General features: G+C 40.9%; 1 protein-coding gene across 2 annotated transcripts in view; it reads right to left on the bottom strand.

Moving 5' to 3' along the window:
* LOC126334650 (ribonuclease P protein subunit p40-like) overlaps nucleotides 1-27,515 on the bottom strand; it is a 216,631-nt gene that overhangs the window by 67,545 nt on the left and 121,571 nt on the right. For both annotated transcript variants that reach the window (XM_049997097.1, XM_049997096.1), the window contains exon 4: nucleotides 5,078-5,203. In XM_049997097.1, coding sequence (XP_049853054.1) covers nucleotides 5,078-5,203 — 126 coding nt within the window. The remainder of the gene's footprint in view (nucleotides 1-5,077; nucleotides 5,204-27,515) is intronic.

The raw sequence follows: 27,515 nt of genomic DNA, 5'->3' as shown, positions 1-27,515 counted from the left end.
ACTCCGTATGACGCCAAAAACTGACACAAACGGTCTTACTGGGAGAAAAGCGGAAGCTGGTTTCGATGCTCCATGAGTGGAGGTGATCGAGACATCCTTGAAGATGCATTGGGCAGGTGTTAAAAGGCTTCAGGACTCCAGCACTCCAGCCACCAGGCTAAATGGCAATTCACCAAACGCTCCAAAACCTAACATACCCTACTTGTGAGAGAAATGGGGGCGATGGCTAGAGGAGAAATGTTTGTCCTTTCCAGGTTTTGGAACAGGAACAATGATAGCTTCCCGCTATCTTCTGGGAAAAATACTGTCAGTCCAAATTCAATTATAAAGTCGAAGGAGGTAATGCAGACTATGATATGATAAATGCAGCAACATTTGGATGTGGATACCATCCAGTCCTGGGCCAGACGAGCGAGGAAAAGAAATGCGTGTTGGAGTTCCCGCAAGGAGAAAACAGTATTATAGTTTTCGCTATTTTGAGAGGAGAAAGCAAGAGGTTGCACTTCCACTGCACATTTATTCAGGAGAAAGGCTGGCGGGTAATTTGAAGAGCTTGAAATCTCAGCAAAGTGTTGACCCAATGAGTTAGAAACTGCGACGGGGTCCACTAAGGTATCATGCGCAACAGTGAGCCCAGAATCTGGGAGAAACTAGACGCGCCAGATAACCATTGGATTTGACTCCAAACTTCTGAGGAGGGAGTGAAGGTGTTGAAAGAGCTAGTAAAGAAGTCCCAGCTTGCCTTCTTGCTATCGTGGATGACACGACAGCATCACGCACGTAACTGCTTATAGCGGATACAGTTGGATGCAAATCGGAGGTGCGAGGTATTGAATGTTCTGCGGCTGTAAGAATAACTTCTGTAACATGAGTGACCTGATCGTTAACATTAGGAAAGTGACCGCCATCGAATGTCCAATCGGCTTGGACAAACTTCCAGAGTATTGGGTGTGTAGATGGCAGTTGTGGCTGCAATCAAAAGACACATGGAAAATTGTCACTTGAGTGTGTATCAGCAAGAGCAAACCATTGAAAGTGCCGAGCTAGCTGAACAGTACCAACTGAAAGTTCCAAATGAGGGAAATTCGCTGTGGAGGCAGACAAAAATGTAGGTTCCCTAGTGTTGAGGCAAACAAGATCCACTTGGTGGAAGACATTAATCAATAGGGAGCATCATGGACAAGGATGCAGAGATCCCCAAAGTCGGGTGGGCATTGAAGTCCCCAACCACAAATAGGGGGGTGGGAGCTGACCAAGGAGATGAAGGAGATCAGTTCTTGCCATCAATGTGGACGATGGAATGTATACAGTACAAAGAGAGAAGGTGTATCCAGAAAGGGAAAGATGGGCAGCAACAGCTTGGAAGGAACTGTTTAAGGGGATTGGGTGATGATGGACAGTATCATGGAGAAGAATCGTTAAGTCTCCCATGTGCTGGAGTGCCATTAACAGAGGGGAGATCAAATCGGACTGACTGAAAATGAGGGAAAAGAAAGTGATTGTGGGGACGCAGCTCTGTTTCCTGAAGACAAGTAGGAATGTAAGAGGACCGACAATTCATACCGATTGGCTCCAATGCCACAGATATCCCAATGGATAATTGACATAAGGTGGACAGAAAAGGGAAGAATCTTACCACGGTTGCTCTCAACTCAACGACTGCTGAGAGCCGGCGGCCGACAGCATGGAACTGCATTCAGCCACAGGCAGAAGATCCTGATCCACAGGTTGTTTGGGAGCAGCTCCTGCCACCAGCAATCGGCCGGTTGATTAGCCGCCAGCAGTACACCTCGGTGACATGGATGACGCCCTAGGGTGGTTACCGCCAGGTGGTACTGTAGATGAGACACGCCATAGCGGAGAAGGAGAGGAACTAGGTTTCTTATGAGCCTTCTTGGAAACAGGACGATGAGATGAGGGAGGAATCGATGGTTGTGAAGTCAGGGTACGTAAAAAATCTTCACGAGTAGGCTCTTTTTTGGAACTCCTGGTGTCTGATTTTGGGGCTCGTGATTTAGCAGAAGCCGATGAAGGGTGAGCCGTAGAGTGAGCAGGTGATAGTGGGGAGGTTGAAAGGTGATCTTTGTGCTGGCCAATCTGACGACAGTGGCACTAAAGGTGAGATCAAAAGTCTGTGTTGCTACCTCCTTAGTAGGCTGAGGAGATGCAAGGACAGTGCTATATTTATCTGCTGGAGGCACAGTAGGCTTTCAATTGGCAAATAACTTATGAGCAGCAAATGCAGACACCTTTTCCTTCACTCCGATTTCCTGAATAAGACGTTCATCTTTGAAAATGGGGCAATCTCTAGAGAAAGCAGCATGGTCGCCCATACAGTTGATGCAACGAGGGGATGGAGGTGGACAAGCACCCTCATGGGCATCCTTGCCACACGTAACGCATTTGGCCGGACTGCAACACGACTGGCTAGTATGATTAAACTGCTGACACCAATAGCAACATGTAGGGTTGTGGATGTAAAAGCGAACTGAAATTATCTCATAGGCTGGTTTAATGTTCGATGGAAGTTGAAATCTGTCAAATGTCAAGAAGATAGTACGGGTTGGAACCAAGTCTTTGTAAACCCTTGCGTAACTCTATGTGCAGCCGTTACGCCATGGTCAGACAGGTAGTTTCGAATTTACTAGTTGGGCAATCCGTTGAGTGAGCAAGTATAAACCACCCCGCGTGATGAATTCAAAGTGCAGTGCGCATCCACCCGGACAGGGAAGGTGTCTAGCAGCGAAGTTTGCAGCAATTTTTGTGCCTGGAGGGCACCGACTGTTTCTAACAACAAGGTGATTTTGTAATTGGGAACAAGACTTCAAAGGACCTGCAATTGTATTGATACCTTTCTGAATAATGAAAAGGTTGACTGTGGAGAAGTCTTGACCTTCGTCCGATCAAGACACAACAAGGAACTGTGGCACTGATGGAAGAATTGTCCATGGCTGAGACTCATTTAACTTTTGCTTGTGAGCAGAAATGGCAGATGTAGAGGAAACCATTGCAGAAGTATCCCCCCATGATTACCGGCTTCTCTGATGGCGTGCTCCTTCCTTGTGGGGGCTCGCTCTGAGGGCACTCCCACCTTAGGTGACTGTTCACACCTCAGGTCACACCTCCTGAGAAATGGACAGAGGGACCAATCGGCACGTTTGGAAGGTACTAGCTCAGGTAATCACCCCTTCCTGGGCCTGGCCATTACCAGGGGGTACGTACGTGTCCTACCTGTCTATCCAGGGTGGGGAATTACGCATTACCCCGTCACTGGCTATGCGTGGGAATGCGTGGGTCGGCCCACAGACACGCACAGGGAGGAAAGAAAGAGAAAGGGAGGGACAAAGAAAAGGAAAGAAGAGAGGTCTCAAACACCACAGTGAAGAAGAGGGTAAAGAGAAGAGGCAAGGAAAAGAGAAGGACAAAGGGAGGACAGAGACTTTCCAGCACAGAAATCAAAGAAGAGAGACTGTCTTACAGTTACAAGTGTCCGTCTTCAGACATAGGCATGAAACATACTCCCATAGGGGGAGAAGGAGAAGGGAAGGGGCAGAGGTGAGGGGGAGTGGGGGGCGGATGGGGGTGTGGAAGGACGTGGAAAAGGAAGGTATGCAGCCCAGAAAGGAAAGAGAGCCGCACTAGTTTGGGGTCCCGTGCTCGCCACACACATATCCATAAAAGAGTTGTGGACCCCCTGGGGGCTACTGATTCCTGTCCCATTTGGATAATTCCTTCATGGTGTGTTGTTGTTGGATTCTTTCCCCCTCTTAAGAGTGTATTATGACAGAGGAAGGACATCTGAAACACATTGTGCGTATAAATAACCAGTGACTAGTGATAGTAAACTTGTTTCATTTGATATCAATAGTAGTCACAGTAAAGCCTAAACTAAATTGTTCAAATTTTAAAACAGAAATCTTAAGTTCCATTTTAAAATTTCCCTTTACAAAGGAAGTTTCACAATCACTGCTCCAAATTAATTCTTTCACCACTCCAAAGACATGTAATATAGGTATTAGTGTCAGTGATGATGAGAAATAGCTGAGCTAGCACATATTTGGCCACAATATACAGTAGCTGATAGCATTTTGTGTAAAGTTGCATAAATGCTTAGTTTAACATATCAGGGAAAATTGCATCTAAGGAATCTCAAGTGGAGGAACCATCACTGTTTTCAAAGTGCTGCTTTTCTGCTTTATTAAAAACATAGATTCCAAGATTTACCAAGCGGGAAAGCGCCAGTAGACAGGCACAATAAATAAAACACACAAACAATCACACAAAATTTCTAGCTTTCGCAACCGACGGTTGCTTCTTCAGGAAAGAGGGAAGGAGAGGTCTGCTTGTGACTGTGTATGTGCGGATGGATATGTGTGTGTGTGCGAGTGTACACCTGTCCTTTTTCCCCCTAAGGTAAGTCTTTCCGCTCCCGGGATTGGAATGACTCCTTACCCTCTCCCTTAAAACCCACATCCTTTCATCTTTCCTTTCCCTTCCCTCTTTCCTGGCGAAGCAGCTGCCGGTTGTGAAAGCTCGAAATTCTGTGTGTGTGTTTTATTCACTGTGCCTATCTACTGGCACTTTCCCGCTTGGTAAGTCTTGGAATCTTTGTTTTTAATATATTTTTCCCATGTGGAAGTATATATATATATATATATATATATATATATATATATATATATATATATAGAGAGAGAGAGAGAGAGAGAGAGAGAGAGAGAGAGAGAGAGAGAGAGAGAGAGCGCATATTCAAGATATGCAGTCATCAATCCCTCTAATAAAAGCAATGGGAATAGTATGTTCCAAGGCATTTGACAGAATGTTTTACATGAGATAAAACTGGATACTAACGTAGACATCTACATGTTACAATATTGAAAACATCTATAAGTAAACTGAATAACAAGTTTAAATTCACTATGACAGACAATAAATAAATTAAATTTGTATAGAATATTCATATGTGAAATGTATACTATTACAAACATAAAATATAAATCATGTTTTGCACAATTTATCGTGAAACTAAGGTACACATTTTAATTAATTAATGAATCAAAACTCAATGAAATATTACCTGGAGGGTCCCATGCTAAGAGAATATCAAACTTCACATTGAAACAGTTCTTTAAACACCAAAACACTCGCTCATAATTTTTATTTCCAGGCCCAAAATTACTTGCTTTGATGTCCAAGTTGATGACTAGAAAAGAAAGACAGACACACTCATAAATTACTTTCCTTAGAGTAGTAAACATTGAGCAGTGCTTGAGAAGAATTTTATCTCTACATGATTTATTAATCTTCCTAGTTTTTTGGTGTAATTTATAAAACCAATTTGAAGTGAACTTTCTTGGTACAAACTGTATTGCCAACTGCATCCTTAAGGCAATTTTTCTGGTTTTGCAAGCAATGTTCTAACAACTGAGCCAGCCATATATTTTCAGTGTCTACCACAAAATTATGAAACCTGAGTTTTATTACTGTTATTGTTACTATTATTATTATTACGCTTATTAGTATTATGAAGAAATTATGTTATTCTACTCTTTAATAACTGACAGAGATTCCCCACAAATCAATAGTGCAACCCATCCTGGAACATTGCTAAGTGTGTGAGACCTATGCCAAATAGGACTAACAGGGGATGTTAATGTACACAAAGAAAAGCAGCAGGAATGGTTACATATTTGTTTGACCAACAGGAGAATGTAACAGAAATCCTGAAAAACGCAGACACACACACACACTTGAAAATAAACATCAACTACCATACAAAACTTGCTTACAAAGTTTCAAGATCTAGTATTAAATGAGAAGTCTAAGAATGTACTACAATCTCAAACACCACAAAGGTGAGCTTCCAGAAGTTACAGCACAATCAAGGGTATTTAAGTAGCATTCTTCCTGTGCTCCATATGTGAATGGAATGGGAAAAAACCCTAAAATGTGGTACAATGGGCAGTATCACTTGCCATGGACTTCACAGTTCTTTTTAGAGCATACTGCAACTGATTTTTTAAAATTAGAACTCAAGTGTGCCCATACAACAGTGGGTAGTGGGACAGCAAGAGTGGGGGGGGGGGGGGGGGGGGGGGGACATGGCAAGTAGCCACTAAAAGTTGAAAGTTGTGTGTGGATACTAATTTTCATGAAAGAAAAACACTTGACTAAGCTATATTTTTCCATTTACCTGAGAGCTAGGCGGGTGGGACATAGCACCTTGGTATGGATGCCCTTGGTAGTACCTTTACCTTTGCAGTCTATCACAGAGTGAATCTGAATCATAAGCATTTACATTACTGTTACCACAAAAGAAAATTCAGAAGATATTGTATATGTGAAGTCACAACAGGTGTTGAAGATCTTAACATCACATTAATATCACTATTGATGTAACAATATAAGGAAAGATAGACTGCTACTAATGTAAAGATGACACTTGAAGTTGCAGCCAGGCATAACTAAAAGATACTTACACATGCTCTCTGCCACAGACTTTCTCAGAAAATGAAACACACACACACACACACACACACACACACACACACACACACAATCATTCATTCACACACAAAAGCACACGTCTTCTACACGACTACAATCTACGGCAGCTCAAACTATAATGCACCTCTCACTGCGAATGGAAATAGCAATCAGGAGGGGTAGGGAAGTGCAAGGGACTGCAATGTACGGGTGGGAGGAGGAAAGAGTGCTGTCTGGTGGAGCATGCAGGGAAAAGACTAACACACTCACTGCACTGGGAGGGGCAGGGAGGTGGGGAGGGGGACAGGGAGTGAAAAAGGAGAAGAGCAAGGAAGGGGTAAGATGGGGCAGGTGCAATGGCAGAGGGCGGGAAATGAAAATGTGGAGGAGGTGATACAACTGAGGGGATGAAGACTATTGGATCGAGGCTGTGTCGACAGTATGTCACCATAGGTTTAGGATGGGATAATTCTGTGAGTGGAGGATGTGAGAATGTGTTGTGACGACAACTCACATCTGTGCAGTTTAGAAAAGCTGGTGGTGAAGGGGACGATCCAGATGCCTCAGGTAGTGAAGCAGCCATTGAAATCAAGAATGTTGTGTTCAGCTCATATTGTGCCACGGGGTGGTCTCCTTGGCTCTTGGGTACAGTTTCGTGGTGACTATTCATCCTGCTGCACTGCTTGGCTGGTAGTCATACAAATATAAAAAGCTGTGTAATGATTACAACCAAGCTCCTATAGGGCATGGTTGCTTTTGCAATGACGTGACTTCTGGTGTAGTAGGATAAGGCAGTGACAGAACTGGAATAAGAAGTGCTGGCTGGGTGGACTGGGAAGGTCTTGCACCTGGTTCTTCCACAGGGATATGATCCTTGTAGCGAGGGGTAGGACTGGGAGTGGCATAGGGATAGACTAGGATGTTGTGACCATTGGATGGGCAATGGAACACCACTTTCGGAGGGGTGGGAAGGATCTTGGGTAGGATGTCCATCATTTCAGAGCTTGATGATGACTAATCAAAGTCCTGGCAAAGGATGTAGTTCAGTTGCTCCAGTCCATTGTGGTGTTGGGTGACGAATGGGGCACTTTTGTGGCTGGCTCTGGGGGGGGGGGGGGGGGGGGTAGTGGGAGGATTAGGTTTTTGAATGGGAATGGCAGGGAGGTGTCTGTCTGTGAAGGCCTTTATGGGAGCAATTTTTTGGTGAGGAAGAGATGACAGCTGTTGAAATAGAAGTGCTGTTAGTGGTTGGTGGGTTTAATGTGGACTGAGGTATGGACGGAGCCATCAGAGAAGAGGTGGTCAATGTCCAGGAAGATGGCATGTTGGGTTGGGAAGGACATGGTGAAGTGGATGGGAAAGAAGTTGCTGAGATTGTGAAGGAACGAAGATAGGGTTTCTTGGCTCCAAGTCCATATCATGAAGATATCATCAAAAAACCTCAACCACTCTAGGGGTTTGGCATTTTGGGAGGCTAGGAAACTCTCCTCTACAGGCCCATAAACAGGGTTGCATAGGAGGGTGCCATGCAGGTGTTCACGGATGTGCTGTGGATTTGTTTGTATACCTACTATAAAAATAGTAGTGAGTTAGGATAAAGTCAGTAAGGTGTATGAGGAATGAGGTAGTGGGTAATGAGGACATTGGGAAAGGTAATGTTCAATCACGGTAAGATCATAGGCATGAAGGATGTTGGTGTAGAGTGAGGTGGCATCAACAGTGACCTGTAAGGATCCAGTAGGTAAAGGTGTGGGGCTGGTGGAGTTGGTGAATGTAGTGGTTGGTATCTTTGACATGGGAGGCTAGATTAGGTTCAAATCGTTGGAGATGTTGGTCAGTAATGGCCAAATTCTTTCAGTGGAGATTCAATAACCAGCTACAACGGTACGTCCATGATTATTGGTTTTGTGGGTTTTGGGGGACATGTAGAAGGTAGATATGTGGGGTGCATAAAGGAGAAAAAAGAAATAGATTCAGGGGAGATGTTTTGGGAATGGCCTTGGGCTTCTGGGATGGGATCACTCTGGAGGAGTCAGATAACTGGCAAAGGCCTTCTACCAGGTAGTCAATGCGATTCATAACAATAGTGGTAGAACCTTTGTCTGTAGATAGGGTGATTAGATCATGATTTGTTTTGAGGATGTGTGCGCTTTCCGTTCTTCTGCTGGAAGGTTGTTGTTCTGAAGAAGGGATCTGAGGAAGGATGTTGAGACTAAATTGGAAGTAAGGAATTCCTGGAAGGTGATCAGTGGGTGGTTAAGTGGGAGGGTTTGGGGATCATGGTTGGATGGTTGTATGAACTGGGAAAGGTAGGATTCAGAGTTGGTATTAGAATGGCTTTGATTGGAGGGATGGGTGGCAAAGTGCTTCCATTGCAGGCATTGGAAGAAGGAGAGTAGGTCTTTGAGAAGTTCAGCAAATTAATTTAATATTGAGTGTAGGGGTATAGGGGAGGCCTGTGGACAGGACTGAAACTTATGTGGAGCTGAGGGTTTTGGTGGAAATATTAACAACAATTAACAGGCTTTCACAAACAGGGCACTATCCCCCAGACCAAGTCCGCAAACAGATCTCCCATGACATTTTCCATCGCACTGCCAATCCTCCCATCACCCTGAAGAACCAGCCACAAAGGAGTGTCTCCTTCATCACCCAATACCAAGCCAACTGGAACAACTACACTATAAATCCTTCAGAAGGGATTTGTTCACTTACTATCAAGTCCTGATATGAGGACATCTTACCTAAGATCCTTCCACCCCTCCTTAAGTGATGTGCTGTTGCCCAACTAACCTCCACCACATCCTAGTCCATTTCTATTTTAACTCTCAATCTCAATCCCAATCCCAATCCCTTACCACAAGGATCATATCCCTGCTGAAGACCCAAGTGCAAGACCTCCCCAATCGATCCACCCAATACTTCGTATTCCAGTCCTGTCCAAGGGTTATCCTACCTCATCAGAAGCCAGGACACCTGTGATAGTAGCCATTTCATATACCAAATTCGCTGCAATCACTACACAGCTTTTTATGTCTTTATATTCATATGACTACCAAACAGTTGTCCAGCAGGATGAACAGCAACTGCCAAACTGTAGCCAAGAGCCAAGTAAACCAACACGTGGCTGAACATTACATACTTGATTTCAATGGATGCTTCACTACCCGAGGCATCTGGACCCTTCCCTCCACCACCTGCTTTTCTGAACTTCACAGATGGAAGTTTTCTTACAACACATTCTCCATTCCTGAAATTATCCTGGCCTCAACCTAAAGCAACATTCTGTCCCCATACGCTCCACCCAACACTTTCCACCCCCTCTGTTTTATCATCTCCCTCCTATTCTTGTCTCCCACCCTATTTATGTGCTGCTTGCTGCTAACGTTCACACCCATCTTTTCCCTTCTCCACTCCTCTCCTTTTTGTCACCTCCTCCCCTCTACCCATCCCCTCACCCTCCCACACAAACCTCCCTGCCTTTCAGAATCCCAACACTGTGCTTGTTGGCAGTCTAGACCCTGCATACTCTACCAGACAGTGATCTTCGCTCTTCCCATCCATACACTGCTATCCATTCCCCTTCCCCGCTCCCTCACTCTGAGCTGCTGGAGATGGCAGTCATGTGTACAAGGACATCATTATCAGGAGAAAGAAAACTAGCACTCTACAGATCGGAACATGGAATGTAAGGTCCCTTAATCAAGCAGGTAGATTAGAAAATTTAAAAAGGGAAACGGATAGGTTAAAGTTAGATATAGTGAGAATTAGTGAAGTTCAGTGCAGGAGGAACAAGCCTTCTGGTCAGGTGAATACGGGATTATACATACAAAATCAGATAGGGGTAATGCAGGAGAAGGTCTAGTAATGAACAAACAAATAGGAACATGGATAAGCTACTATGAACAGCATAGTGAATGCATTATGTAGCCAAGACAGACACAAAGCCCATGCCTACCACAGTGGTACAAGTTTATATACCAACTAGCTCCACGGATGACGAAGAGATTGAAGAAATTTATGCCATGAAAGAAATTATTCAGATAGTTAAGGGAGACCAACATTTAATAGTCATGGGGAACTAGAATTTGACAGTATGAAAAAGAAGTGAAGGAAAAGTAGTAGATGCATATGGAACCAGGTTTTAAATTGTAAGACATTTCCAGGGGCAGATGTGGACTTTGACAACAATCTATTGGTTATGAACTGTAGATTAAAACCAGAGAAACTACAAAAAGTTGGGAATTTTAGGAGATGGGACCAGAGATTTTAGAGTGTTTCAGAGAGAGTGTTGGGGAACAGTTGACAAGAACAGAAGAAAGAAGCACAATACAAGAATAATGGGTAACTTTGAGAAATGAAATAGTGAAGGCAGCAGAGGATCAAGTAGGTAAAAAGATGAGGGCTAGTAGAAATCCTTGGGTATAAGAAGATATATTGAATTTAATTGATGAAAGGAGAAACAATAAAAATGGAGTAAATAAAGCAGGAAAAAAGGAATGCAAACATCTCAAAAATGAGATCGACAGGAAGTGTAAAATGGCTAAGCAGGAATAGCTAGAGGACAAATGTAAGGATGTAGAGGCATATATCACTAAGGGTAAGATAGATACTGCCACAGCAAAATTAGAGAGACCTTTGGAGAACAGAGAAACACTTGTATAAATATCACAAGAGCTCAGATGGAAACCCAGTTCTAAGCAAAGAAGGGAAAGCAGAAAGGTGGAAGGAGTATATAGAGGGTCACTACAAGAGCTATGTGGTCAAGTACAATATTATAAAAATGGAAGAGGACGTACATAAAGATGAAATGGGAGACACGATGCTGCATGAAGTATTTGGCAGAGCACTGAAAGACTTAAGTCGAAACAAGGCTCCTGGAGTAGACAACATTCCATTAGAACTGCTGATAGCCTTGGGAGAGCCAGCCCTGGCAAAACTCTGCCATCTGGTGAGTAAGATGTATGAGACAGGTGAAATACCCCCAGACTTCAAGATAAATATAATAATTCCAATCGCAAAGAAAGCAGACGTTGACAGATGTGAAAATTACCGAACTAGCAGTTTACTAAGTTACAGCTGCAAAATACTGACACTAATCCTTTACACATGAATGGAAAAGCTGATAGAAGCTGAACTTGTGGAAGATCAGTTTGGATTCTGTAGAAATATTGGAACACATGAGAGAATACTGATGCTATGACGTATCTTAGAAGATAGATTAAGGAAAGGCAAACCTATGTTTCTAGCATTTGTTCACTTAGAAAACGTTTTTGACAATATTGACTGGCACACTCTCTTTCAAATTCTGAAGGTGGCAGAAGTATAATACAGGGAGCAAAAGGCTACTTACAATTTGTACAGAAACCAGATGGCAGTTATATGAGTCGAGGGGCATGAAAGGGAAGCAATGGTTGGGAAGGGAGTTAAACAGGGTTGTAGTCTATCCCCGATGTTATTCAATCTGTACATTGAGCAAGCAGTAAAGGAAACAAAAGAAAAATTGGGCTAGGAATTAAAATCCATGTAGAAGAAATAAAAACTTTGAATCTTGCCAATGACACTGTAATTCTGTCAGAAACAGCACAGGACTTGGAAAAGCAGTTGAATGGAATAGACAGTATCTTCAAAGAAGGATATAAGATGCACAAAAGCTGAATGAGGATAAGGAATATAGTCGAATTAAGTCGGGTGATGCTGAGGGAATTAGTTTAGGAAATGACACACTTAAAGTAGTAGATTTGTTTTGCTACTTAGGGGGAAAAATAACTGATGATGGTTGAGATAGACAGGATATTAAATGTAGACTGGCAATGGCAAGGAAAGCATTTCTAAAGAAGAGAAATTTGTTAACATCAGGTATAGATTTAAGTGTCAGGAAGTCATTTCTGAAAGTATTTGTATGGAGTGTAGCCACGTATGGAAGTGAACTGTGGACGATAAATAGTTTGGACATAAAGAGAATAGAAGCTTTCAAAATGAGGTGCTACAGAAGAATGCTGAAGATTAGATGGGTAGATCACACGACTAATGAGGAGGTATTGAATTAGGGAGAAGAGAAATTTGTGGCACAACTTGACTAGAAGAAGGAATCGGTTGGTAGGACATGTTCTGAGGCATCAAGCGATCATCAATTTAGTATCGGAGGGCAGCACAGAGGGTCAAAATCGTAGAGGGAGACCAAGAGATGAATACACTAAGCAGATTCAGAAGGATGTAGGTTGCAATGGGTACTGGAAGGTGAAGAAGCTTGCACAGGATAGAGTAGCATGAAGAGCTGTATCAAACCAGTCTCTGGACTGAAGACCAAAAACAACAATATATACATAAATTCTTGTATTTGATTGTATATTAGGGTGTATGTGATTTTCTTCAAATATAACTTGTTTTGTGGCCTTACAGTCACTTGCTGCAATCACATTTCCTATGAGTGGATTAACTCTGCACAGTTCATGTACTACCTAGGTCTCATTCAACAGGTTAGAGGGAATTCTCCTCTGCATTTTCTGGCATATACTTTAAAATAATGTTCTTCTATAATTTGATGTAGGAAAACTCTTGAATCTTATTTGACATTCATGGAAACAAATCCACATTTTGTCTGGTATAGTAGGTTAGATTTTATGTTATCAACTTGAATTTTGCTTTTTCATAGTGTATTTCATACACAGAATAACTTTTACATTGTACAGTTCACCATACTTCTGAATGGGAAGTTACACTATGATTAGAGTAATTAACAATTATAGGATATATGTATACATGAGTAAATCAATGATGATTTGTGCTGTTACAAATTTAAAATAAATTGAGGAAGGAGATGGAATAAAGTGATGTGTAGTGGTGTATGGTAAAACATAGCACTTTATACTGATATACAGTTTACTGCATTTGATAAACTCACAGAGGTGAGACACACAGTAGGGATTATTCGGAGAAGCAATTAATTTAGTTTATTGATGTACATTCACATTTATTTGAGGACACGGATATAGCTGTGATCATTCTGACCATTAAATTAGGAAGATGGTACATGTCTTTAATCTATCTGAAAGTTTGACTTCAAAATCAGTGTGATACAGCATCTATCTAATGTCTGGCATTCCGACTGAGGCACGTCCTTGTCATGATTATATTCCTTTCACTTTAGCCTGAGACTTAGAAGAGCTTTGCCTCTCTGCAATAGCCAAACCTCTTCAGGGGTACTGTAGTATCACAACCCATTAGGATCCTATATCCTTTTACCAGTCTCATCCCTAATCTCTTGAAGAGGGCATATGTGTAATATCAGTATACTGCTTTTATTTTGTCTTTTCTGGCTATCTGTATTCAAATACACTGATGATTTTCTGTTGCAGCAAACTAATAATTTGCAGGAATTTAAGCTAAACATTGCAAAATGAAGGAAATACGTTGGGTTAAAAGCTGATGTACCATCACAATTTGTACATTATACAAATTTCAAGCACATGGTAGTAATAAAATTGCTATTATAATTATGTTAACAATTAAAGTTCCAATACTTATAGTCATCAAAAGACAGCTATTTTTATGTTTTCAAACTAAAAAACAAATTGTATACATAGAGTTAAATATACTAATGTTATGTTTGGTGTTAGTTAACGAAATTTATAATTACAGTTATACAGAAATGTAAAGTTTTACTTGTACAATATTTAGTTAATTAAAATCTCAGCCTTTCATTAAATAAAACTAATCCCTCTGTTCACCTGAAAATAATAAGGTGATTATCCTTTATGTACGTAAAATAATATATACAAATTAAGAAAATATATTGTTGTAATGATAAAACATTTAATTTATAGTTTTAATAAAAACATATTCTTTCCTGTATTTGTATGAAATGAATCACTTTTATTTCATGTAAATTTCTGTGTAATTTGGGAAGCTGTATGTAAAAGTGTTATTTGTTAAAACTAAAAATTTAATATATAACAAGGTCAGTAACTGTCTAAAATCATATAAATAGAGGTGATTTGTAAGCCACCATATTTCAGTTGGAGTTCAGTTTGACATCAGTCATGAGACAGTGTTAAGTCAATTTTACATGAAGTTCACTACCAAACATCTAGCGTGCGAAATAAAACTCATTGTAAACACGATTTCCTGGAGCTTGCACAATTACTGAGTGGCGATGCAGTAACAACAACATCAAGATGAATGGCAGCATTAAGAATCAACACCCTGAATTTCACAAGATATATAATATTTATTTGGTGGAGGATATCTGTAGTATGACATGGTATATTGTCTTCTTGTGTTAAGCAGTGATACATATCCCTAACTTCAGCTCACAAATTCATTTTCTGCCACATTATATTCCAAACAGAAGCAAACAAATGATGACACAATAGGGGGAAATTTGTGTTCTTGCTGTCGTTTGTGAGGTAACGGGAGAGTTGTGGTGCCATCAAAATATTCTAAGTTCAGAGTTGGTGTGGCCACACACGCAGCTCGGCAAGCTGGGCCTTGTCAGCAATTGCATGGTGCTGAACGTTAGCCAGAGCAAGAGGGGTAGCCCCAGCACGTGGTCCAGGCCGACCACGTGGCTGGGAATTCCAGTTGACGCTGTGTCGAGGATTGTGCTTTGTGTTGGTGAAGTAGATTTGTATGCTGGGACTGCCAAAGATGGCGGACTTTGCGAAACCGTAAAGGCAGACATATCACAGTTCATGTAGAAATTAATAATAGCCAGAGGAATCATGATACCTAAAAAAGAAACATGCACATAATCAGGTGTACTTCCGGTGGTCCGCATCTTCCCAACACGATATTTTGACATCGTAAGTCTGTCTCTTCATCAGGTGTTCCCTGAGACTGGTTGATGAGTTGACCTTGTCCCATATTTATGCCTGGGTGGTGTGTGGCACTCCCTATGCCATCCAAGCCCACTGCACCCAATTCTGACAGTCTCTAGGCACTCGATCTTCAGTCTGCGCCCATTGCAGCTCTCTTTCGAGGTAGCGGACATCCCAATGTGTCCTGTATTGGGTCCATGCCTGACAGGTGTGATCCTAGCACTATCGTGGCTCTGTTGAAGTTCCTTATGTTCTCCGCGACCGCGGTGAGTTTCTATGAGCAGAATGAAGGAGTGGCCACGGGTAGCCCCTTATCACCAGTAGTGGCAAATCTGTTTATGGAGAAATTCGAAGATGAGGCTCTTACAACTGCTGCCTACCAATCGACGTGTTTCTTCAGATACATTGATGACACGTTCGTCATCTGGCCATATGGCAAGAGAAGACTGGATGAGTTCCTGGACCATCTGAAACTAGAGAGTGATGGTCAGCTCCCATTCCTCGATGTCCTGGTAAAGGGGAAGGTAGACAGCACCTTAGGCCACAGTGTGTACAGGAAACCAACACACACTGACTTATATCTACAGGCTGACAGCTGCCATCACCCAGCACAGAAGCATGGAGTGCAGAGAACACTCGTACGCTGAGCCAAAACACTCTCTTGACCCAGACAGCCTGACAGTGGAATTAGAACATATACAAAGAGTATTCACAGGCAACGGATACTCCACCAGGGACATCTGCAAAACACTCCATCCCACCAGATTACCTGGACTAAAGGAGAAAAGCAGCAAGAACAGACCAGGAAAGTTGCCTTTCTACCATATGCTGGGTCTATATCTGCCAAGATCAGCAGAATCTTGAAGAAACACAATATCATGAGTGTGTTCTGCCACCTAACAAGATAAGGATGCTCCTTGCAACTGTCAAAGATAATTTGGGGTTATGGAAACCTTGTGTCTACCATATACCGTGTGAATGTGGGATGTTTTACATTGGTCAAACTACCAGAACAGTTGAAATAAGATGTAAAGAACACCAGAGAAATACCAGGCTATGACAGGTAACTAAATCTGCAATACCAGAACATCGCCTGGACCTTGGGCACACCACAGATTATGACAAAACCAGGATTTTGGACTAGTGTCATTAATGAATCGATTGAAATCAAGATGGTGGAGAACTTGATCAACCAGGAAGCTGGATATTAGCTTACTACTGTGTGGAATCCTGCTTCGGATCTACTACAGAAACAATGGAAGAAAGTTCCCTCCTCCAGAAATGAATTACAGATGCCCAAGGACATAAGTAACACAACACAACGCATACACGATACCAGGTGGCAGCGAACTCCTTGGAGGATGACTATCATAATATGCAGCTCCAACAGCAGCCGGATGCCGCAGGAAGCACAACTCACAGACGCATACCGAGTTCAGAAGGCCAGGAGAATGGCACGGCCACGAGAGAAACTTGCCGCGGAATGTCTTGGGATGTCCGCTACCTCAGAAGAGAGCCACAATGGGTGCAGACCAAAGATGGAGTGCCTAGAGACTGATGCCACCACCAGAAATGGCCACAGTGGGCACGGACGGCATAGGGAGCGCCATACATTATCATTACTTGCATGATGATTCTGATGGTGTAATCAGATTTTCAATATCTTTATTAGTTTAAAGTTTAGTATCTGACTAAATTATGCAAGTAACACCCAGCAACAAATTTACAAAATCTAAATGATTTATCTGATTTTGTCGACTGACATGTCCTTCAAAAGCTATTAGTGTAAACCTAAATTGGTATGAATTACAGGCATGTAACTTGAATAGTACATGAATTATTGGAGGTCAAAGTGGCCGATTACTATTGATCACATCAGGCCATTAGTGCTCCACAGGTACACAAAAAAAACAGTAGCAGCATGCAAATAAATATATTTATTTGTCTATGTTTTTTTTATATATCCAATATCTACTACTCATGAAGAAATTGGTCAAATATTTACTGTCTCTCAGAAAGCACAGAGTCATTAGGCTACTGTCTTATTTTTGTTTCTATTCCTTTGATATATGTTTAATTGATTTGTTTATGTATTTAATAATGTGTGTTGGAGCATGTTTATGGTCAAGCTGTAGGAATATTTATTTAATTTCAGGTTATTTAAATGTAAATCCAGTATTTCATATGTGTTTCAATATGTTTGTAAGTGTGCGTTGGCTTGAAGGCATGGGGGGAGCACTCCAGCCAATCACAGTGCTTGTTACTAGGGTAGACGACTACTAAGTCAATGGAGAGACTGGATGAAAGTGGGGGGAGGAGCATCAGATCGCACAGGACAGAAGTGTGCTGGACGGGGGGAATGACGGACGGTCACAGGAAATATCTGGAGAGTGCTGAGCTGTTTGCACCTGGTCGCGGGAGATAGAAATATTTTGTAGTACCAACTTGTGCACTTGTGAGATTACCGTGGTTTCTGGAGTGAAGATGTAGTATGCATTTAGAAGTGAATATCTCACGAGCTATGTTGTTGCTCATAACTAATTATGTGAAGTAGGAACCTATTGTTTCCTTGTTATTCAACTTATATTCTATTTAATTGCTGGACCATCGACACCAATAAGTGTTTTACAGTAATAAATGGCATTCTAAAAGGCACTTCTGCTATCACATTCATCATTTAAAGTCATTAAAATATTACCTGCAGATTTTATTTAATTCTAATATTTCATTTATAAATTTCTATGTTACATTCAAAATTCACAATTGTTGGGTGATAGGAACCTTCGACCATTCGATTCATGTGTATATTCATAATGTATTCTGTAGATCCAGCAGTACTGTAATGCGGTAACTATATATCGCAGCCCCCAGACAACGAAACCAACCAAAACTTTTAATATTTCAACTCAGAGTCTGAGGGTACATAGTTGAGGGCATCATTAATGTTTTTGAAAGCCCACATGTTGCTGTTGATCCACACATTAGCTCCCGTTTAATTGCACGAGGAAGTGGCATGGGTCAGACAAGTAGATTAGATTAGATTAGATTAATACTTGTTCCATAGATCATGAATACAAGACTTCGTAATGATGTGGAACGTATCAGGTTAATAAAAGATGTCTGTACAAGATATTGCATTACACAAAATATTGCAGGACACTAGTGTTTAAGCTAGTTTTTTTCCCCCTTCTCCTCCTATGCATTCTCCATTGACGTAGGTTCCATTCCTATCAAATCTCTCTCCATCAAGAGCTGCATGGAAATGATTATGAGATTTTCATTAACTTCTGTACATGAGCATTAAGACAGGATACTACAGGTGTATAATGTATCTTGTTTAGTGATGAAGTCACATTTACCAATCATGGCCAGCTAAACTGCCGAAACATGCACTATTGGTCTGTTGACAATCCCCATTGGCTTCAGCAGGTGGAAGGTCAGTGTCCATGGAGGGTAAATGTGTGGTGTGGGATAGTGAGCCATCAGCTCATAGGCCTACTTTTCAAAGGAGGAACACTGAATATGCTCAAGTATTGCAGCCTCCTCTTCCATGGATGCTAGAAGACACTTCTCTCTGCAGACGATGAGGAACTACCCACATGATGGCTGCTCAGTCCGTAGTGCACAACATACTACAGCGCGTCTTCGTGAATTGATTCCAAATCGCTGGATTGGATGCAGGGAGCCTGTACCTTGGCCGGCCTATTCCGTGTGTGTGTGTGTGTGTGTGTGTGTGAGAGAGAGAGAGAGAGAGAGAGAGAGAGAGAGAGAGAGAGAGAGAGAGAGCGAGCTTGTACACTAAATCATATATCTGGTCTCAATGCCATTTTTCCACAAACAAGTGTGAGCACCACTGAACATCTTGATGGAAAAATATTCTGATATCATACTAGATCATAGTATTTTCCTTATCAAACCAATACACGGCATTAAGTGACATCATGCACTGAGGTACCATCACATGGACCACTTGATATACACTCATTTCACTAATCCTGTCCAGAAATAAGTCGTGGAAATAGGTTGCCCAGCATCACCAGCACATGTTTACAGATGCAAACATTCTTCTTGATATAGAGCAGTATACTGAAAGAAGGCCTTGGCATGTGGTTCTTCTTGTGGTGATTCAGTCACTGTGATACAATGTGAAAGCACAAAGTTGTGTACGTAGTAATTTATAATGTAGTTTTAAAATATTGTAATTCATGCTGCAGACTTTCCTGATTGGAAATAATGCGGTCTCAATGCTTGAGTTGTAATGTAACATAATATTTTGTTAGGAACTGCCATGGCACACTCTTAGCCTCTTCGAGAAATGGTAGACATTCTCATGTAAATAGAGATAGAAACTCTTGTTTTAAGTTAAATGAGGTACAGTGAACAAAAAGCAGCCACTAGGATTCTGTTTATGCAGAAACAAGAGTATGTGAAGGAGCTGCTCTGCCCATGGGGATGGGTGGTGAACTGAAGTTGCCACTGGGTGTGGTGGACGTGTTATTCCATGCAGCTGCTGGTGGGACGTATTATGGTGGACCACCACAGAATAACCAAAGAACCTGCTATAGCAATGAACAACGTGTAACGGGTATCCGGGAAGCGAGGACGATTTCAATTTTGTGCTGTTTTGTCATATGACAGATGGCAGCCATGTTTTTTCATGTTTGTTATGTGTGATTCTTCCCACTAGCAGCGTGATGGCTTCTGTATGGCGAGTATTGTTGTTTGATGTCTATTTTCATCATGGAGTAGATGAAAATCAAGCAACGTATCCAAGTGGTAAAAAGTTATTACAAAAACAGTGAAAGTCCCCCGCCAACCGCTTGTGAACACACAGACATAACGCTACTCCATGTGAATCATCAGTCAGGAAGTTTATATGGAAATTTGAGACCACAGGTTCTGTTCCAAACATTAAGAAAACAAGATGACAGTGTTCAGTTTGAACACAAGAAAACATTGCTCTCATGCGTGACAATGTGATCATAAGCCCCAGAAAATCAGTTCGCTGACGGGCTCAACAACTGAGTTTATCACTAAGTTCACTGCATGAAACTCTTTCAAAAGATCTGAAAATGCATACATACAAGATTCAACTTACACAAGAGTTGAAGCCTGCTGAACGTGGAAAGAGGCAGTGATGCCCTCAATCGGTCTTGGCTCGACAAGAGGAGAATGAAAACTTCACAAAAAGAATGATTTTCTCACACGCAGCTCAGTGGGTACATCAATCAGCAGAACTGAAGAATTTGGGGTAACCAAAATCCACGAGTGACTGTGGAAGATGAGATGCATTTGCAACACATGACTATGTGAGATGAGTTCTGGGCAAGAGAAGTGCTCAGCCCATACATTTTTGAAAATAATGAGGGAGCTGCCATTATTGTGAATGATGACCATTACCAAGACATACTTTCTGATTGGAATTTCCCTGTTACTGATGAAAATGATGATTTTGGTTTCAACAAGGTGGTGCGAGATGTCACACAGCTCATGAAATGATTGCTCTCCTTAATGAAAAGTTTCCTCAAAAAATTATCTCTGCATGGCAATGAGTGGCCTGCCAGATCAAGTGATCCTATCCCTTGTGACTTTTTTTGTAGGGATTTGTGAACTCAAAAGTGAACATGAACAAACCTCAAACAATACATCAATAAAAGGATGAAACTGAAAGGGTTATTAATGGCATCCCACCTGCTTTTTGTGAAAGCATCAGTGAGACCTTCAGTGAAAGCATTGCTCATTGCCACATGGTCTTGGGTGGTCTTATGGAGGATTTAATTTTTCATACATTAAGGAGAGAAGTTACTTAATGTGTTTGTAAAAAATAATTACATTTTCAATAATTTTTTTATGTTCTATATCACTTTAATATTCGTACCCACTTCCTGGACACACTCTGAAATATAATGTAATTGACTTACTCCACTGTATACGGACCAGAGAGGAACACCAGTCTGATGCTCATTGTAAAGTACATTGTATTAATGGTTAATCTGACAGCATATGGTTGAAATGATGGAACTCTGATAATGAATGCTTTACATTATTTGAGGAGAGAAATAAGGCCTTTTTCCAGTTAATTCACAAAATCTACAAGGAAGAAGATCTGAGGACAGCGAAGAAGATTATTAGCTGGCACTGAAGAGTGTGTGTGTGTGTGTGTGTGTGTGTGTGTGTGTGTGTGTGTGTGTGTGTGTGCAGACACTATTCCTCATGCCGTGACCTTCCTACCATATTCCAGCACTACACTGAGAAGCATCAGCTACATTTTTGAGAAGAATAATATTTAGCTTGTCTTCTGTACCCCCTTCCCACTAAAATATGAGTGCTCTCTGACAGTAAAAGATGAGCCCGAACACCACTCGTATGACTGAGGTGAGAAATAACATGTGCAGATAATAAGAAGGTGCAAGGTAAACTGGATAAGTAGATACACTATACCAGGCTGTTCCATCCAAACAGGCCCTTGCTTAACATGTACCCCTACATAAAGAAGCTATGCACTAGGATTATATAATGGGTGATTAAAATGTTTCTGTTCACAGGCCATACAGTCCAGATTCAGTATGCCAATCAGGTGAAATCACTGTGAGCACTGAGGCAACCATCTCATTGATGCATGAGATTGAAGATACCCATTTGTAAAACACCATGTCTGCTGAATGAAGAAGTCCATAAATGCGTCTTGCACATTCTTATCTGACAGTAACCATAGATCCTCCAAGGCCATTTTTAAAGGAGCAAAGACATTGTAATCACTTGGGGAGAGATCAGGACTATAGTGTGGGTGTCGAGTATCTCCCACTTGAGTAGGTGTAACTTCTGCATAATGACATTTGCGATATGGGGACGTGCATTATCATGAAGTAGTGGCATCCCTTGTTGCAGTTGGTTTTGTCACACATGCTGCCCCAAATACATTCTTCATTCTCTAGTGGATGTCCACCAGTGTTTGTTCTTCTGCAAACCAAGAAAAGAATAACAGCACTTTGGTCCTGTTTGGATGCATTTGGTAATAACGTCACCAAGGTTCATGTTTCCACATTTACAGCACACACGTTTGAAAGATACAAATGCCATGCTAGTCCCTTGCATACCTATCAGTTCTTATACACTCACATTTGAGTCATGCTATGTTGCATATACGTTGCAGCAACGCCCTCAAACAGAAACTTTTTGATTGCCTCTTACATAATCATTGTGCCCGTGATTTACCCTATTAGGGCAGCCTTTTCAAAGGCGTAATCTGCCTCCTACAAAGTTTCATGGAATGGAAAACAGGTACAACATCGGAAGAGTATGTGAGCCTGAATTGAAATTATTACGTACTTCATGCCAATGCTCTTTCTACAATCACAAGTGTAGATAAGGCGGAGCATCTGCAAACATATGATGGAGAAGGTCTGCAGACATATGAGGGAGGAGGGGACAACTATTGCCTCACAACACAGTCTAGGAGAAGAAGTAATGGGATGAGTATATATGGAAGAGAGAATGCAAGTACATGCAGTACATCAGATCTCTGACAATTGCATTTCAGTTTGAAGTCATAATATTGTGATTCCTGAAGGGACCCCAAATTGCAATCTGGACACCATGGGTAAAAAATTATCTGGATAATTGTTGAAAGAAATAAGACACAATTCACTACTTTGAGTAAAGTATTTTTTTTTTTTAACTACACTTTATGCAGTTCAATCTAACCTCACCACGGTCCCCTCAAGCTGGTTATTAACATACTGCTCCTACACCGCTCTGCCACAAATTAGATGCAACCAAGTCTCTCCATATACCTCTAACACATCAGCTGCCACTACAAGAAATAATAACTGTTACTTCATATTCTCCCCACACAATTGGATCATAAGACCTCCAAATGCTCAGTGGCCATAGGATTCCCACACTCTCTCTCAGTGGAAACACATGATTTACTCTTTCCAACCTCAGCTCAGAAAAAACATCTAGAACATTGTTAAACATTTCTTCCATTACGTCAATCAGTGCTGTAGGCAAGGCTGGCTTGAGTTTTGCTTCATCATCATGCCCTCTGGTTTTGCCCCCTTTCTGTAACTGCACAGCTCTGGGAGGTGTCGCATCCTTGCGGGACCTCTTCTACTATCAATAACCATTTAAGTGTGAAGAGTTCACTTGCTGTCAAGAAATCTTTGATCATTTGGAACATACATGTCAACAATGTACTGTGATATGTGGTTTTATTCTATGGTAACATAAGCATGGCAGAACAAACCTTTAAATACTAAAAGAAAGCTGTAAGAATTATAAAAGGAGTTGGTCAAAACATGTAGGGAAATTTTTACAGAACTTCAAATCTTGACTTTTTCGGTTATTTCCATCTACAAATGCATACTCTTCCTCAAGATTCATGATGCCTCATGAGTATTAAGCAGTAAAATTTCTAAGTATGAAACATAAAACAAACAATTTTTGTATGGAAGTGCACACAAAAGCCCTATATTCAAAAGTTGTTCTATATGAACACAAATTTTTATTCAATGTTTTGGCCTCAAATAATCCAGAAACTTTCAGAACTATGCAGATTTAAAAAAAAAGTCACCTCCAAAACATGCTAACATAAAACAGTTTTTCTGGCATTAAATTCAACATAATCCATAAAAATCTCTATCCATTTCTGAATGACATGAAAACTGGTGGTGTCAGTGATAGTGGAGCATTACTAATGACAGTGACATATAATTATATTATGAACGGTCTATATATATTCTGTGTATCAGAGATGTACATATAATTCACTTGCTTAGTCTATACGAGAGCATTCCATAAAGTTCTCAGCCTGATAGTGGAAACAACAATTTATGCTTTCAAATAAGTTTTATTTTTCAACATAATCTCCTCTAATAGTAATAAATTTCACCAACCAGTGTTTCAGTGCCATTACCCCCTCTGTGTAGAATTCCTCAAGATGTACTGCAAGGTACCCATCAACAGCCACAATGGTTTCGTCATTCGACAAAAAGCACTGATTGACAAGGAATTTCTTCAGTTTTGAGAACAGATGTAAGTCTGAGGAAGCTAGACCTGGGGAATGGAATGAATGTTCCAGCACTCCTTTGTACAAATCCCTCAAGTTTCCCAGTGCCAACACAGTTTTGTAGGCAGATGCATTGCCCTGTTGAAAGATTTTTATTTATTTATTTATTTATTTTTCTGTTTTAAGCCAGGTCTGTTTTTACAAATGGCTGCATCCAGTTGCATTAGAAGTGAAGAGTAGTAGTCTCCAGTTATGGCTTACCTTCTTCAAGACAGTCAATCAACAAAATTTCTCGCACATCCCAAAACACTGACACCATGATCTTTCCCACCATCATTGCCTTAGATTAGATTAGGTTAGATTAGATTAGATTAGTTTTTCATTCCATAGATCCGTGTTGAGGAGCTCCTCGTGGATGTGGAACATGTCACTTTTTTTAAGCTTAAATAACAATACTAATAGTATGAATATATACAACACATCATTTGTTTCTATTAAAAAATTCATCAATGAAGTAGAAGGAGTTGGCCAGTAGTAAGTCTTTCAGGCTCCTTTTAAACTGATCTTTACTTGTAACTAAATTTGTTATGTTTGCTGGCAAATTATTGAAGATGAGTGTTCCTGAGTAGTGGGCCCCTTTTTGAACTAAAGTAAGTGCTTTTAAGTCCTTGTGTAGATCATTTTTGTTCCTGGTATTGTATGTATGAACTGAGCTGTTTGTTGGAAAAAAGAGATATATTATTTAGGGCAAATTTCATTAAGGAGTAAATATACTGAGAGGCAGTAGTTAGTATACCCAGTTCTTTGAAGAGTTTGCTACAAGACATCCGTGAGTTTACTCCACAAATAATACATATTACACGCTTTTGGACTCTGAAAACTTTTGTTTGACTTGAAGAGTTACCCCAAAATATTATACCATATGACATTATGGAATGAAAGTAGGCAAAGTATGCAAGCTTTTTCACTTTTATGTTGCATATGTCTGCTAACAGTCAAATTGCAAATACAGATTTGTTAAGGTGTTTCTGCAGTTCTATGGTGTGCTGTGTGCTCCTCCCAACTGAATTTATTATCAAGTTGTAATCTCAGGAATTTAAGACTGTCAACCTCTTCTATCTGCTCTTCTTCGTACTTCATGCATATGCTGGGTGGAAACCTCTTACAGGTTCTGAATTGCATATAGTGAGTCTTTTTGACATTTAATGTCAGTGAGTTGGCTTTAAACCATTTATTAATATCCATGAAAATATCATTAGCAGATCTTTCTAGAACTACACTCAACATACTATTTATTGGAATACTTGTGTCATCTGCAAACAACACGAACTCTGCCTTCCCATCATCCTTGCCTTCCCACCATCCTTGCCTTCTTTGGAGTTGGAAAACTGTCTTCTACCCGCTGCACAGACTGCTGATTGGATTCAGTCCTGTTGTGGGGAATCCCTGCTTCATCCACTGTCATGTATCCATGCAAAAAGTCACTTCTGTTATTGTTAAAATGCACCAAGCATTTTTCTGAAAGTTTTGTGCGAAAGCGTTTGTGATCCACAGTGAGCATATGCGGCATACAGATTTCACGAAGCTGTCTCATGTCGAATTCCTAGTGCAAGATGTAACCAACACATTCCTTTGATACATCTAGAGCCTTAGCAATCTGATGCAACTTTATATGCCAGTCTTCGAAACTAGTATCATGCACCTTGTCAATAATTTTTTGTGTGCTTGCAATTTTTAGATGTCCTTCAGGTGCATACTATTGGATGCTTTCATGGTCACATTTAAACTTGGCTGCCCATTTCTTCATGGTGAAAACTGAAGGTGAAGGGCCACCATACACATTTACAAGCCACAAATGAATTTTGGTTGGTGTTAAACCTAGTTTAACAAAGAATTTAATTACTGTATGATACGTTTCCATTTTTAACACCATGCGCACCACAACTGCTTCAAACAACTGCCTATAGTCAACAGCTACCTGGAATGACTGCAGTTTTACATGGCGTCTACTAACACATGTACTGAAGTAAAAAATCACATGAGTAGTGCTGCAATCTCTGGGTGAGGCTGAGAACTTTTCAGACAGGCCTCGTAGAACTGTTGTTCGACATGTGAATGATAGTGCCAATTTGGGTGTGGTGTAGTATAAGGCATGTTTGTAAAGTAAGTACTGCTTTGAAATTCAACCACTGCACCTCCATGGTTGGCATTTGGCACATGAGCACTATGTACCACATTCTGTTGGCACGCCATAGATGCCATTACAGAATGATTCAGTGTGTTTACATTTGTTTGTGAGCGATTGAAGAGCTTCCTCTGATTCAGAAGCTGAGAATGTTGAAATGAGGCTGTGATAAATTTTCTTAGTGATAAAGGTGTAAAAATGGTTGAAATTCATTGCTAAATCAATGAAGCATGCGGAGGAAACATTATAAGCAATTACAGGGTACAGAACTGGGTGACAACTTTCAAAGATGGTTGAACAAGTGTGCATGATGAGGAACAAAAAGGGTGACCTTCAATCACTACTGATGATTAGGTGCAGGAAGTTGATAAAAAAGTGACGGAGAAAACATGCTTCATAATTTCAGTGTTATATGGTGAGTTTACTTAACTGTCAAGAGGTGTGCTTTATGCAACTGTTACAGAATACTTAAATTATCAAAAGTTATACTCACCCTGAGAACTGAAAATGTTAACTGAGATGCACAAAAGCAAACATTTAGCCTGTTCTTTCCCAGAACAGTACAGTGAGGAAGGAGATGAGATTTTATGGCAAACTGTGACAGGCAATGAAACAATGGGTGGCTTAAGTTACACCAGAATCAAAGCAGGAATCCTTTAAATGGCAGCAATCAACATCACCCAAGAAAGTGAAGTTCAAGCAAACAATTTTAACCTGGGAAATCATGTGTACTGTCTTTTGGGACAAGAAAGAAGTGCTACTTCTGGATTTTTTGCCTTATGGTGCCACCATAAAATTAACAACTTACTGTGAGTCCTTAAAAAAACTGAGCTGTGCAATCCAAAACAAAAGGAATGGCATGCTGAATAAGAGGATTATTTTGCTTCATGACAATGTCGGTCCACATGTGGCCCATCAAACTCAAGAGCTGACTGGATAATTTGACTAGGAACAACATGAATACCCTCTGCACAGCCCCAATCTAGTGCCAGTGACAACCATGGGTTCCTGCATT

Source organism: Schistocerca gregaria, chromosome 2 (genome assembly GCF_023897955.1).
Source record: "Schistocerca gregaria isolate iqSchGreg1 chromosome 2, iqSchGreg1.2, whole genome shotgun sequence".
Lineage (NCBI taxonomy): Eukaryota > Metazoa > Arthropoda > Insecta > Orthoptera > Acrididae > Schistocerca > Schistocerca gregaria.
This window is presented reverse-complemented; position numbering and strand designations above follow the sequence as displayed.